The sequence below is a fragment of the Salvelinus namaycush genome, chromosome 27 (assembly GCF_016432855.1).
Source record: "Salvelinus namaycush isolate Seneca chromosome 27, SaNama_1.0, whole genome shotgun sequence".
Lineage (NCBI taxonomy): Eukaryota > Metazoa > Chordata > Actinopteri > Salmoniformes > Salmonidae > Salvelinus > Salvelinus namaycush.
In genome coordinates this window covers 34,907,781-34,922,318 of record NC_052333.1, presented here as the reverse complement: position 1 = coordinate 34,922,318, position 14,538 = coordinate 34,907,781, and the positions used below count along the sequence as shown (strand labels likewise).

The 14,538-nt window shown below is 42.4% G+C and overlaps 2 protein-coding genes and 1 long non-coding RNA gene across 3 annotated transcripts; all 3 read right to left on the bottom strand.

Annotated features, from left to right (window-relative positions):
* Positions 1-803: 803 nt before the first annotated feature.
* LOC120022469 lies at positions 804-1,410 on the bottom strand. Its single transcript, XR_005472603.1, has 4 exons — positions 1,350-1,410; positions 1,159-1,228; positions 980-1,066; positions 804-886 (listed from the first exon to the last, which is right to left on the bottom strand). It is a non-coding gene; the product is annotated as an uncharacterized LOC120022469 (long non-coding RNA).
* Positions 1,411-1,847: 437 nt separating this feature from the next.
* Positions 1,848-9,647, bottom strand: LOC120022382. The gene is made up of 7 exons (XM_038966273.1): positions 9,594-9,647; positions 7,880-7,974; positions 2,961-3,007; positions 2,572-2,696; positions 2,394-2,465; positions 2,225-2,308; positions 1,848-2,101 (listed from the first exon to the last, which is right to left on the bottom strand). The coding sequence occupies exons 1-7, from the start codon at positions 9,645-9,647 to the stop codon at positions 1,934-1,936; spliced, it is 645 nt and encodes a 214-aa protein (XP_038822201.1). The 3' UTR covers positions 1,848-1,933.
* A 3,546-nt stretch (positions 9,648-13,193) lies between these two features.
* On the bottom strand, positions 13,194-14,307 carry LOC120022468 (zinc finger protein 2 homolog; the record flags this gene model as incomplete). The annotated part of the gene is made up of 1 exon (XM_038966387.1): positions 13,194-14,307. A coding segment is annotated over one exon (897 nt), but the record flags the coding sequence as incomplete, so codon positions are not given.
* Between the last annotated feature and the right edge of the window lie 231 nt (positions 14,308-14,538).

Sequence of the window (14,538 nt, the reverse complement as noted above, 5' to 3'; positions counted from 1 at the left end):
AATTCCTTCAAAAGAGAGAGAGAAGGAGAAAGGAGTATGGTCCCTGCAGTAGGACTACATGCTGGCCATGCGGTTCTCCAAGTGGTACTCCAGGAGGCTGGAGAGCTCAGTGACCAGAGACTCTGGGTTAAAGTACCAGGCCAGCTGCTGGCCAAACATGTCATCTAGCAGAGCCATCAGCCCGCCCTGAAGAGAACACCACACAACACATAGAAAATGGCTCTGAGTTACTAGCTTATCAAGAGGAGAGAGACAATTAGAAATACGCCCCCTAAAATGGCATTGAAACCTGGTTAACCATGAATAAGGAAGTAAAAAGGAAGTACACTAAGAATATGGAAGTAAACAGGAAGTAACCTCTTGACTCTTACATTGAGCAGCAGCAGGTATGTCAGCCTCTGGCTCCATGTTGGCAGCAGTGGGCAGGAAGGAGTACAGGAGAGCGTACAGACGCTCCACGAACCCACCAGGGTGCTAAAGGAAACAAAGCAGGAGAAAAGAGGAGAGAATAGAAGAGAAGAGGAATTTAAGTGAAACTGCTAATAGAGAGATATCAAAACATGTACCAGTGAGATGCTACTTACCACCATCAGGGACTTCTGAGCTGTCATTAACCCAAACAGCACCAGCTCAAAGAGGACATCTATCATGTTCACATGATGGATCTAGGACAAGAAAACACATTTGGAGAAAATAGGAATGATTTCATATAGATCAGCTACTGTGATGTATAAAAGACACGCATGTGGAAGAACTCAGTGAGACTTGAAAGAGTTAATGAACTCACCTTCGCCTCAGCCAGCTCCCTCTCCATGTCATTCCGCTTGGAGGGGTCACTCAGGTAGTCCACAAAGTCCGTATAGGTACGGATGAACTTGGCCTCGTCCTATGACAAAGAAAAGAGCATCTTAGTGAACAGAACACATTTCCCCTCAGGGACGCTCTCTTTCCATTGAAAGAGAATGAGTTAGTGAGTTACCATGTGGTTGGCCTGAACCAGTGCGCCCAGGAGGACCTTTCCCGCCACAAACAGATGGTTCCTGCTCAGGGTGGAACCAAGCAGGGTCTAGGGAAGAGGGAAGAGTTAGGGTGAGACACCTTCCTCTAGGAGACAGAACAAGAAGTCACAGAGAGAAAAATAAAAGTGGGTCCACTCACAGTGAAGGCCTGGCGCAGGGAGACGAGCCTCAGGGCGATGTCCTCCACTCTCTTGGTGGTAAGGTAGAGGCTGTGAAAGGGAGGGAATGGAGCATGTCAACCATTAGAGTCAATGGGGGATAACAGCATTATGACCACTATCCTTCAGCATCTCACAAGCCCAGACTACACAGACATTTAGAGGAACTCACTTTAGCAGAGGAACCTCCCTCTCCTCAGGCAGCAGGTCCTCCTCCCAGCCCTACGACAACAAAACAAGCATTCAAAATCAGTGACCAATGCAATGACATAAACAATCGGTCAATGGAAGAATCTTAATGCTCCTAGTCAATAGTATGTGTGTGTAACGTCTGACCTCATAGCAATTGTAGCCCTCAGGCTCTGGGTCAGTGAACTGCTGAGTGGTGGGCGTAGAGAAGGAGGCAGCCTCCGACCACGCTGAAGAGGAGAGAAGCCCGTCCAGCCCCATGTGGAGAGTGGCGTACACCACTGAGACATCAGTCTGCTGCTCAAAACACACACAACACACCTGTTTACCACACACACGTTATTAGAAAACACAGCAAATCTAATGCAAACATGCCCAGTAATGTCTAGTCTATATACATAGGAAATCGTTTATTTACCTGGTAGCAGCCAAGCGTCATGTCCACAGACGTCTCGTGACGGAGGTGAGACGCATAGTGGGTCACCCTGCCAGCCACACGCTGACAGAGAGAGAATACATGTTAAGGCCAAATGGAATAAGTGAAGAAAAGCCTAATCTAATACTATTTCAGTAGTATTTACGTCTTACCTGGATCCAAGTGATGGACTGCACTTTGGTGGCACAGTAGGGGATGCCCTCTGGACTAAGCCTGGCTGTCTCCTTGGAGATGGCCCACACCAGTTGAGTCTCCAGGCCTCTCACCCTACTCACGTGGTGCATCCTCACCACCACCTGCTGTTGAGATAAACAACAAGACAACATCAACAAAACCACTTCAGCAATTGCTGTGACACATTTCCATCAAGATCAAATGACTGACAATGTAGATTAGGATTAGGTAGTTACAAAGACACATACCTGGGATCCCCCACGCATGTAGGTGATGATGGGGCTGATGAACTGGAAAGTTCTCCAAGCTTTAACCACCGGACCGGCATTGTTCTGCACATTACAATACATTCATGTTGGAAACAGTAAACATTGTAACCGTGATGTGACTGTGTGTTTGTGTGTGGGGGTCTCTTACCCTGATCACAACAGGCCCACAGTACAGGGGGCTGAACCTAATCGGAATCAACTGCCAATTGCCAGTGGCCTCCTAAAGCAGAAAGCAGACAAGAGATTTGTTTCATGTCAAAGAGACGCAACTTGAATATCTGGGATATTTTTCAAACATAAAACCCCAAACTTTCAGAAAATTGTACCTCAAGGATAGTCTGCACATCTGGCACATCCTCAAGGATGATAGCAGCATTCTGGACATCAAGGAGGACTGGCAGCTGTGGAACATCTGGCACATCCAACTGGACCTCATCCAGGACAGTTGTTTCTAAAATGAGGAACATTGGAATATAAAATAAACAATTGTTAGGACATAAAACGTAGCAAGATTGCTAATACTAGCTAGCTAGGTAGAAAAAGTCGATCGCTTAGCAACAGTTACTAAAGTTAATATTAGCTAGCAAGCTAGCTAGCTACAACATCTCTAGCACAAGCATTTCTGCCAAGTCTGAATTATAGAAATACACAACATTTCTCAAATTATAACGACATTGTTAAATGTAGTAAAATGAGAGTTTTAAACTCCACATACCCTCTTCGAAGTCGCTGTCGCTGTCCACCTGTCGACGATCACCAACCCTGCAAAACAGAAAAAGACAAGAAAAACAAGCCACAAATGAATTTGAACAATCTGTCGACGCAGTAGGCCGCCGACGTCCACGCACTCTCTCCGCCAGTCTTGAAAAGCACCCAGGCATTTTCCAGTAGATTGTTCTATCTCAGGTCTCAGAAATCAATCAAGTTTGTTGTCAGCAGCAAACTGAAGTTGTTGTTTTCGCACAGAAAACGTTCCATAGAACGTCGGTTAGATGTCTCTTGGCAACACACGTTCGAAAATGATTGTTTACAAAATTGACAACTGTGTTGTCATATAAATGAGTTTGGAATTCTATGATTCCCTTTAGAATCCGTTAAAATTGCTTGTCATCATTCTAGTGACGTCGACGTGCTCCTTCGTAGCTCAGTTGATATTTTTTATTTAACCTTTATTTAACCAGGTAGGCAAGTTGAGAACAAGTTATCATTTACAACTGCGACCTGGCCAAGATAAAGTAAAGCAGTTCGACACATACAACAAGACAGAGTTACACATGGAGTAAACAAACATAGTCAATAATACAGTAGAAAAACAAGTCTATATACAATGTGAGCAAATTAGGTGACATAAGGGAGGTAGGGCAATAAATAGGCCATGGTGGTAAATACATTTAATACAATATAGCAATTAAAAACATTGGAATGGTAGATTTGCAGTAGATGAATGTGCTAAGTAGAAATACTGGGGTGCAAAGGAGCAAGATAAATAAAATAAATACAGTAGGGGATGAGGTAGTTGTTTGGGCTATGTACAGGTGCAGTGATCTGTGAGACGCTCTGACAGCTGGTGCTTAAAGCTAGTGAGGGAGATAAGTGTCTCCAGTTTCAGAGATTTTTGTAGTTCGTTTCAGTCATTGGCAGCAGAGAACTGGAAGGAGAGGCGGCCAAAGGAGAAATTGGCTTTGGGGGTGACCAGTGAGATATACCTGCTGGAGGGCGTGCTACGGGTGAGCGCTGCTATGGTGACCAGCGAGCTGAGATAAGGCTGGACTTTACCTAGCAGGGTCTTGTAGATGACCTGGAGCCAGTGGGTTTGTCGACGAGTATGAAGCGAGGGCCAGCCAACGAGAGCGTACAGGTCGCAGTGGTGGGTGGTATATGGGGCTTTGGTGACAAAACGGATGGCACTGTGATAGACTGCATTCAATTTGTTGAGTAGGGTGTTGGAGGCTATTTTGTAAATGACATCGCCGAAGTCGAGGATCGGTAGGATGGTCAGTTTTACGAGGGTATGTTTGGCAGCATGAGTGAAGGATGCTTTGTTGTGAAATAGGAAGCCAATTCTAGATTTAACTTTGGATTGGAGATGTTTGATGTGAGTCTGGAAAGAGAGTTTACAGTCTAACCAGATACCTAGGTATTTGTAGTTGTCCACATATTCTAAGTCAGAACCGTCCAGAGTAGTGATGCTGGACGGGCGGGCAGGTGCAGGCAGCGATCGGTTGAAGAGCATGCATTTAGTTTTACTTGTATTTAAGAGCAGTTGGAGGCCACGGAAGGAGAGTTGTATGGCATTGAAGCTCGTCTGGAGGGTAGTTAACATAGTGTCCAAAGAAGGGCCAGAAGTATACAGAATGGTGTCATCTGCGTAGAGGTGGATCAGAGACTCACCAGCAGCAAGAGCGACATCATTGATGTATACAGAGAGAGTCGGCCCAATAATTGAACCCTGTGGCACCCCCTAGACTGCCAGAGGCCCGGACTACAGGAAGCCGATTTTACACACTGAACTCTATCGGAGAAGGAGTTGGTGAACCAGGCGAGGCAATCATTTGAGAACCAAGGCTGTTGAGTCTGTCGATAAGGATGTGTTGTTTGACAGAGTCGAAAGCCTTGGCCAGGTCAATGAATACAGCTGCACAGTATTGTTTCTTATCGATGGCGGTTAAGATATCATTTAGGACCTTGAGCGTGGCTGAGGTGCACCCATGACCATGATAGAGCATGACGCTTGCAACACCAGGGTAGTGGGTTCGATTCCCATCACCACCCATACATAAACGACAACAGGTTTTATTGTAAGTCGCTTTGGATAAAAGCATCTGATGAATGACATATATTATTTTTATATATTCACTTACTTGCTGTCCAATGTAGAGGAAAAGGGGTCAATTCAAGAGGGAGCTATGAAATTCATGTCCAAACGTTGTTTTCTTTGCCTGATGTCATTAGAAATGACATAGAATTAATCTTTAGCTTGTTCTCTACAATATTATAACATTCATATACTTGTACTTGACAGTGTTGATGAAATAATAACGATCATTTGCTGTGACCATTACTAGTTTAGACTGCACCGCACTTGGTTGTATGTGTTCCATATTTGGTGTTGTGAGGTTAAATCTCAGAGTAAATCGTCGGTAACTTTTCAACCATATATGGTAGAGACATTGGGTTTAGACTATTGTTTTCTGACAATGTTCTATTGATTGGGCATATTTGTAAACCTTGAATGAATTAATAATTTTATGTTTTTTGGCTATTTTGCTTTCCTATATCGTTGGTATAATATTAAATACAAATACCAAATATTGTGTTTTATAACGTCACTAGCTAGGTTGGAAGAATGAGACAAACAAGGTGATTTTTTTTTTTATTGTGTTGTTTAACTCCTGAAAGTATAGTTTTGCCACAGTGGGCTATAAAGTATTTTGGAGGACATGTTAACCAATTTCAGACAAGAGGGGCCACAGCCCACAGAAAAAAAGCCCTGGAGGCTCCACACTACCAGTCAAAAGTTTTAGAACACCTACTCATTCAAGGGTTTTTCTTTATTTTTACTATTTTCTACATTGAAGAAAAATAGTGAAGACATCAAAACGATGAAATAACACATATGGAATCATGTAGTAACCAAAAAAGTGTTAAACAAATCCAAATATATTTCAGATTCTTCAAAGTAGCCACCCTTTGCCTTGATGACGGCTTTGCACACTCTTGGCATTCTCTCAACCAGCTTCATGAAAGTCACCTGGAATGCATTTCAATGAACAGGTGTGCCTTCTTAAAAGTGGAATTTCTTTCCTTTTTAATGCGATTGACACAATCAATTGTGGTGTGACAAGGTGGGGGGGTATACAGAAGATAGCCCTATTTCGTAAAATACCAAGTCCATATTATGGCAAGAACAGCTCAAATAAGCAAAGAGAAACAACAGTTCATCATTACTTTATGACATGAAGGTCAGTCAATACAGAATATTTCAAGTGTAGTTACAAAAACAATCAAGGCTCTCATGAGGACCACCACAGCAATGGAAGACCCAGAGTTACCTCTGCTGCAGAGGATAAGTTCATTAGAGTTACCAGCCTCAGATATTGCTGCCCAAATAAATGCTTCACAGAGTTCAAGTAACTGACACATCTCAACATCAACTGTTCAGAGGAGACTGTGTGAATCAGGCCTTTTATAGTTGAATTGCTGCAATGAAACCACTATTAAAGTACACCAATAAGAGACTTACTTGGGCCATGAAACACAATCAATTTGTCCTTTGGTCTGGAGCCCAAATTTGAGATTTTTTGGTTCCAACTGCCATGTCTTTGTGAGATGCGGTGCAGGTGAACAGATGATCTCTGCATGTGTATTTCCTACCATAAAGCATGGAGGAGGAGGTGTTATGGTGTGGGGGTGCTTTGCTGTTGACACTGTCTGTGATTTATTTAGAATTCACACTTAACCAGCATGGCTACAACATCATTACGTCATCCCATCTGGTTTGGGCTTAGTGGGACTATCATTTGTTTTAAGAAATTATTATAAAACAATAAAAACAATTGTTTGTTACTTTTACACCTTTTCGTGGTATCCAATTGGTAGTTACAGTCTTGTCTCATCGCTGCAACTCCCGTATGGACTCGGGAGAGGCGAAGGTCGAGAGCCGTGCGTCCTCCAAAACACAACCCAGCCAAGCCGCACTGCTTCTTGACACAATGCCTCCTTAACCCGGAAGCCAGGCGCACCAATGGGTCGGAGGAAACACCATACACCTGGCAACCCTGTCAGCGTGCATTGCGCTCGGCTCGCCACATGAGTCGCTAGAGCGCGATGGGACAAGAACATCCCTGCCGGCCAAACCCTCCCCTAACCCGGACGACGCTGGGCCAATTGTGTGCCGCCCCATGAGTCTCCCGGTAGCGGCCGGATGCGACAGAGCCTGGACTCCAACCAGGATCTCTACCTGCACAGCTTGCCTTAGACCACTGCGCCACTCAGTAGAATTCATTTGTTTTTCGACAGGACAATGACCCAACACACCTCCAGGCTGTGTAAGGGCTATTTTACCAAGAAGGAGAGTGATGGAGTGCTGCATCAGATGACCTGGCCTCCACAATCCCCCGACCTCAACCAAATTGAGATGTTTTGAGATGAGTAGGACCGCAGAGTAAAGGAAAAACAGCCAACAAGTGCTCAGTATATGTGGGAACTCCTTCAAGACTGTTGGAAAAGCATTCCAGGTGAAGTTGGTTGAGAGAATGCCAAGAGTGTACAAAGCTGTCATCAAGGCAAAGGGTGGCTATTTGAAGAATCTCAAATATATGATATGTTTTGATATGTTTCACACTTTTTTGGTTACTACATGATTCCATTTGTGTTATTTCATAGTTTTGATGTCTTCACTATTATTCAACAATGTAGAAAATAGTAAAAATAAATAAAAACCCTTGAATGAGAAGGTGTTCTAATAGCAGTAAGGCACCTCTGAGGTTTGTGGTATATGGCCAATATACCACCCCTCCTTGGGCCTTATTGCTTAAATAACCCATATCTCTTTTATAACAGGATATTGTCCTTGACTATATGAAAGTGCATGTATGAATGACTCTGATTTACCGTTTTCAATGGCAGGTTCACCTTCTGAAGCCGGATGAGGTTCCAAAGCGTGCTGCGCACCCACCAAGCTCAGTTCCATCGCTGTACTCTTCTACGATGACAACAACAACGTGATACTAAAGAAGCATCGCAACATGGTGGTCAAGACCTGTGATGCCTGTGACACCAGTGGTATCCCATCTATCTAATCTACATCATTTTAATCAACTTAATTGCCATTTTTCCAAAAGATACAAACAAGGTAATATAACTTGCAACCAGCAGTTGATAGCAATAATCTGTCAATATGCTGATAAATAGTACGTATCAAATATATTGATTTTGAGTCTGAGAGTGGTATATGAACAACACCCATTGGACTTATAACCATACTTCACTTTTGATTAACTAAACTATTCAAATCTACAGTAATTCAGATAATTACATCACCCTTTCATGTCATATATTCTGTTACCAATCAAAGCTGTAAAGTACTGTATCATATGTATATCAATGCTAAAATTCTACCCTTTTGATGGCTATAATATCTTGTTGAACCATGAATTTGTCATTGTCTCTTTTAGATGTACTAAACATGGTTTGCAAAACTTACACATTTTTTCTTCTTATTTAATCATACTTTTAACCAGTACAAGTTAGTAACAATGGAAAATGGTAACAAACAAAATGTTTGGCCATTTTTGTATGTACAGAGGAACAAATACAGAGTGATGTATGTCCTTGTCAACAGATATCTGGAGGACTGTATACTGCTATATTTGTAATAAACTATACTGAACCAAAAAACACAACATGTAAAAGGTTGGTCCCATGTTTCATGAGCTGAAATTAAAGATCCCGGAAATGTTCTATACGCCAAAAAACAAAAATTGTGAGCATTTCTCCATTGCCAAGATAATCCATCCACATTGAAAGGTGCACCATATCAAGAAGCTGATTAAACAGCATGATCATTACACAGGTGCACCTTTTGCTGGGAACAAAAGGCCACTAAAATGTGCAGTTTTGTCACAACACAATGCCACAGATGTCTGAAGTTCTGAGGGATTGTGCAATTGGTATGCGGACTGCAGGAATGTCCACCAGAGCTGCTGCCAGAGAATTGCATGTTAATTTCTCTACCATAAGTCGCCTCTAACGTAATTTTAGAGAATTTGGCAGTACATCCAACCGACAATTTTCCAGTCCTTGTCACGCCCTGACCATAGAGAGCCTTTTATTCTCTATGTTGGTCAGGTCGGGGTGTGATTAGGGTGGGTTATCTAGGTTGTTGTATGTCTATGTTGGCCTGGTATGGTTCCCAATCAGAGGCAGCAGGTTTATCGTTGTCTCTGATTGGGGATCATATTTAGGCAGCCATTTCCCCACTATGTTTTGTGGGATCTTGTTTTGAGTTAGTGCGTGTGCACCTCTGATGTTACAGTTTGTTGTTTATTTTTGTTTTGTAAGTTTCACATAAAGATGTGGAACTCAGAACACGCTGCGCCTTGGTCCGTCTCTACACACAGCCGCGACCGTCCTGCTACCCATTCAAAATGTAACGTTTACTTTTGGGTGTCAGGGAAAATGTATGGAGTATAAAGTACATTATTTTCCTTAGAAATGTAGTAAAGTAAAAGTTGTCAAAACTATAAATAGTAAAGTACACATACCCCCAAAAACGACTTAAGTAAAAATACTTTAAAGTACTACTTAAGTACTTTACACCACTGTAGGTGCTTCAATAGAGTCTGACGTTCAGGGGTGGTTGGACATATAAGATGGGGTGCTGGTCAGCTTCTGCCCCCATTTTAGGTCGTCACACAAATATTCCCCCACCCATGTCCAGGGGTCTCATTGTTATGTCCCTTGACGCCATTATACCAGTCACAGTGTTCAAATCGTGTATCTGTGAATCACAACTTGAAAGACAATGAGTGACAACATTTCCATATGTTAAGCCATACAACATATAACTGAAGCATACAGGATTGCAAGAGTTTGCTGCTCACATCTCTGTTGACGAGTCTACGATATGTAAAACACTAAACAACAATGGTGTTCATGGGAGGACACCACAGAAGAATCCACTGCTGTCCAAAAACAACTTTGCTGCATGTCTGAAGTTTGCAAAAGTGCACCTGGATGGTCCACAGCGCTACTGGTAAAATATTCTGTAGACAGATGAAGCTACAGTTGGGTTGTTTGGAAGGAACACACAACACCATGTGTGGAGAAAAAAAGGCGCAGCACAGCAACATCAAAACCTCATCCCAACTGTTTGCACACACTGCAGTAGGGATTTTGGCCCACTCCTCCATACAGACCTTCTCCAGATTCTTCAGGTTTCGGGGCTGTCGCTGGGCAATACGGACTTTCAGCTCCCTCCAAAGATTTTCTATTGGGTTCAGGTCTGGAGACTGGCTAGGCCACTCCAGGACCTTGAGATGCTTCTTACGGAGCCACTCCTTAGTTGCCCTGGCTGTGTGTTTCGGGTCGTTGTCATGCTGGAAGACCCAGCCACGACCCATCTTCAATGCTCTTACTGAGGGAAGGAGGTTGTTGGCCAAGATCTCGCGATACATGGCCCCATCCATCCTCCCCTCAATACTGTGCCGTCGTCCTGTCCCCTTTGCAGAAAAGCATCCCCAAATAATGATGTTTCCACCTCCATGCTTCACGGTTGGGATGGTGTTCTTGGGGTTGTACTCATCCTTCTTCTTCCTCCAAACACGGCGAGTGGAGTTTAGACCAAAAAGCTCTATTTTTTAAGATAAGTCTGTGCAAGTCGCTTTGAGTTAAGACAGCTCAAACAAGTATTTTAGTCTGGGACTAAGCTTAAGCCTTGTCTGTGAAACCAGCCCTGAGTGTTTCATATAATATGACTAAATGTGTTTCTTTCTGTGTTGCAGGGGGAGTCAAGAAATGGAACAGCAAGGCCACAGAACGTGACATAAGCAGAGCTGTGGGAGACCACCTCATGCCCCTGGTAGAGCCGGGGGTGGTGTTTACCACGCCACCACACCTTCAGCAGGCTGGAAAAGTGAGATTGATACTGTTTTTCATACTAAGAAGAACCAAGAAATGTGTTGCTTTTACACATATTTGTTCATTGGTTTGGCAAGAGTCTTGATTGGTCAGTCATTGGGTTAATTTGTTTTACAATATGTTCAAATCCAATCAAGCTTTATTTATACTGCACATTTCAGACATGGATGCAACACAATGGTTTCACAGGAAAAAAACTATGAAAATAAACAAATATTTAGTACACAAAGAGGATAAAAAACAATAACTGAAAGACTAATGAGCATTCTAAGGAAGTGCCATTGATTAAAAAATGTATTGGATGCAACATCCAACCCAAAATAGAAGCTTGTTTTACTCCAGTGTTTGTTACGTTCCCCAGCAGGAAAACCAGAAATGTTCGGAAAGACACTATGGGGGTGTCCACTGAAAGTTGACTAGTAACAACAACTGGGACCTAAAATACACCCACCATGAGACCCACTAAATCTTCCCAAGAAGCAAACAAAATAAATACCCACAACAAACTTAAAGACAAGAAGCAAACCAAAAAGGTAGAGTTAACTAAAGGTGTTGACTCTCCACATCGATCAAGACAACTGGAGCACTGGGCCAGACACTCTTAAATAGAACCTGGACCAGCTCAGCTAAAACACCTTCCGACTTACGAGCTGGACAAGCCAGCACAGGTGTAACACATACTGACAAACGAGGTGACACCAACCAGTGCGCCCTACATGCTAACGAGCTATACGTGCTAACGAGCTATACGTGCTAACGAGCTATACGTGCTAACGAGCTATACGTGCTAACGAGCTATACGTGCTAACGAGCTATACGTGCTAACGAGCTATACGTGCTAACGAGCTATACGTGCTAACGAGCTATACGTGCTAACGAGCTATACGTGCTAACGAGCTATACGTGCTAACGAGCTATACGTGCTGAAGTCCAACCTCAAAACATAAATGGAAAAACCAAAGCCTGTAACACCTTCCCCCTTAAGACAACAAATATATCCTATATTTTTGAGGGACAAGTTTGCTCACCACCAACAGAAAACAATTTCCATTTCACATTATAATCAACCACAATTCTACTTTCTACAATATAAACATGGTGTCTACTGGCTGTCAACAAAAACATGAAAAAACACATTTCTAAATAAAAATATGTTTGTTGAAAAACTCACTAGCTTCTAGAACTCTCGTCCCCTTGGAACGAGCCCAAACAAAACTCATCTCCAAAACGGAAAAAAGTGCAGTCAAAATAAATTGTTATCCATGGCAACGCAAAGGCTAAACGCAAAACACAAATCTTTTTGGCTGCCCGTCCTTGAGACAATCAGCAACCAAGTTGTCCTTACCACAGACGTGTCTGATTTCAAGAGGAAACTCCTGCAATATCCATAGTAACTTTCCACCTCACTGTGGAGCTTCTCTCTCTTTTCAGGGTTCACTAGATAGGTATGATGTTGGATCAGGACCCAGTCCCCAATGTCATGCTCTAGTACTTTTGGTTTGGCACATCTGAGAATGAACTCTGATATTCTAAAAGCAGGGCAACAATGTCAATATAATTGTACCAAAAAATTGTCAGTTGGTTACATATATAATTATGATTACTAAATGTTACATGAAATGTAAATATGAAATATTTGGTTGCATAGTCTTATTTTCAAAGGCTTTTCAATTACATTTTGCTAGGTGGGATAGCCCAATGTCACAGTTTTAATGTATCCAAATCAATAACCAATATGCAGAAACAGTTTGGGATAAATTGAAAACCTAAACATAAAATGGGCTATATACACAAACATCTGCCACAATAATCATATTGTATTTTTTTTAAACAAGCACCTTATAAACTGCACAAGCACCAAAAACACTGTTGTTTTGACAAGTAGCAATAAATCACTGATATCGATTAGGGGGGAAATCAGGTTGTACATGCTGTTGAAACTAACACAACTAAAAAAACACATGGAAATGAGAGATATATTTTACCTCACTGGTTAGAGGACAACCTGCAGAAGACAGTCAGCTACATTTTGGAGTGATGCATTTAAATGTAGGGGTCGCTAAACAAAGGAACGCAACACTTATTTGGCATCACTCTTCGATATCATGCTAAAATCAATTGTGCCGAGAGGAGGGAGATGAGGTTGCACGTCCTGTTAAAACGAACAGCTCAAAAACCACACGGAATATGGGAATAATGTGTACATCACTGGTTAGAGGACAATTTGTAGAAAACAGCTAGCTACATTTTGAAGTGTTGCATTTTGAGTGTAACACAACGCTTTATTTGTTAGTCACTTTTTGTTAAATCACATAAATAGTACTCTTTCAATTCAGAGCCTGGATTTTCCCCCTGAGGCTAAAATCAATTGAACAGGGGGCAAACGTTTAGGGTTCTACATTCTGACATTCATTCAAATACTGCTACTACAATGTTAAAACATTCTATATTGTGACATTAATTCATTGATATCATGAAACAACTCCATGTATTTTTTGATGTTTGATGAGAGATCTTTAATCAGATTATCTCTGGTCACAGCTATAACGTTTATCTCCTGTGTGTGTTCTCTGGTGTATAGTCAGCTGGCCAGATGTAGTAAAACTCTTCCCACATTGATCACAAGTATACGGTTTCTCTCCCGTGTGTGTTCTCTGGTGTATCTTCAGATGGCTAGATGTTAAAAAAAACTTCCCACATTGATCACAGCTAAACGGTTTCTCTCCCGTGTGTATTCTCTGGTGTCGTGTCAGGTTGCTTGGCTGAGTAAAACTCTTCCCACATTGATCACAGCTATAAGATTTATCTCCCGTGTGTGTTCTCTGGTGTGATATCAGATTGCTTAGCTGAGTAAAACTCTTCCCACATTGATCACAGCTGTAAGGTTTCTCTCCTGTGTGTGTTCTTTGGTGTACAATAAGATGGCTAGATGTGTTAAAACTCTTCCCACATTGATTACAGCTATAAGGTTTCTCTCCTGTGTGTGCTCTCTGGTGTAATGTCAGCAGACCAGATCCAACAAAACTCTTGCCACATTGATCACAGCTATAGGGTTTCTGTCCTGTATGTATTCTCTGGTGCACTGTCAGATCGCCAGATTGACCAAAACTCTTCCCACATTGACCACAGCTATAAGGTTTCTCTCCTGTGTGTGTTCTCTGGTGTTGAGTCAGACTGCTAGATGAAGAAAAACTCTTCCCACATTGACCACAACTATAAGGTTTCTCCCCTGTGTGTGTTCTCTGGTGTAGAGTCAGATGGCCAGATGTACTAAAACTCTTCCCACATTGAATACAGGTAAAAGGTTTCTCTCCTGTGTGAATTCTCTGATGAATTTTAATGCCTGCTGAGGAGGTGAATCTCTTCCCACAGTCAGAGCAGCAGTGAGATTTCTTCCCTGTGGATCTCTGCTGGTGTTTCTTGAGGTGTTCTGATGTGGAGAGACTCTTCTCTGCCTTGTCAGCATCATGAAGTTGTTGAGGCTCCCCAGAGGATCCACGGTAGTCCCGTCTCTCTCCTGTGTGAACAACAAAGTCAGACAGATGGTTAAAGGCCCACAACAGCGGAAATCCACTGTAAAAGGTGAGGCCAACAGCGTAGCCATGATGTTGTACAACAATTGACGTCTGTAATGAATGTAAAAATGATTTGAC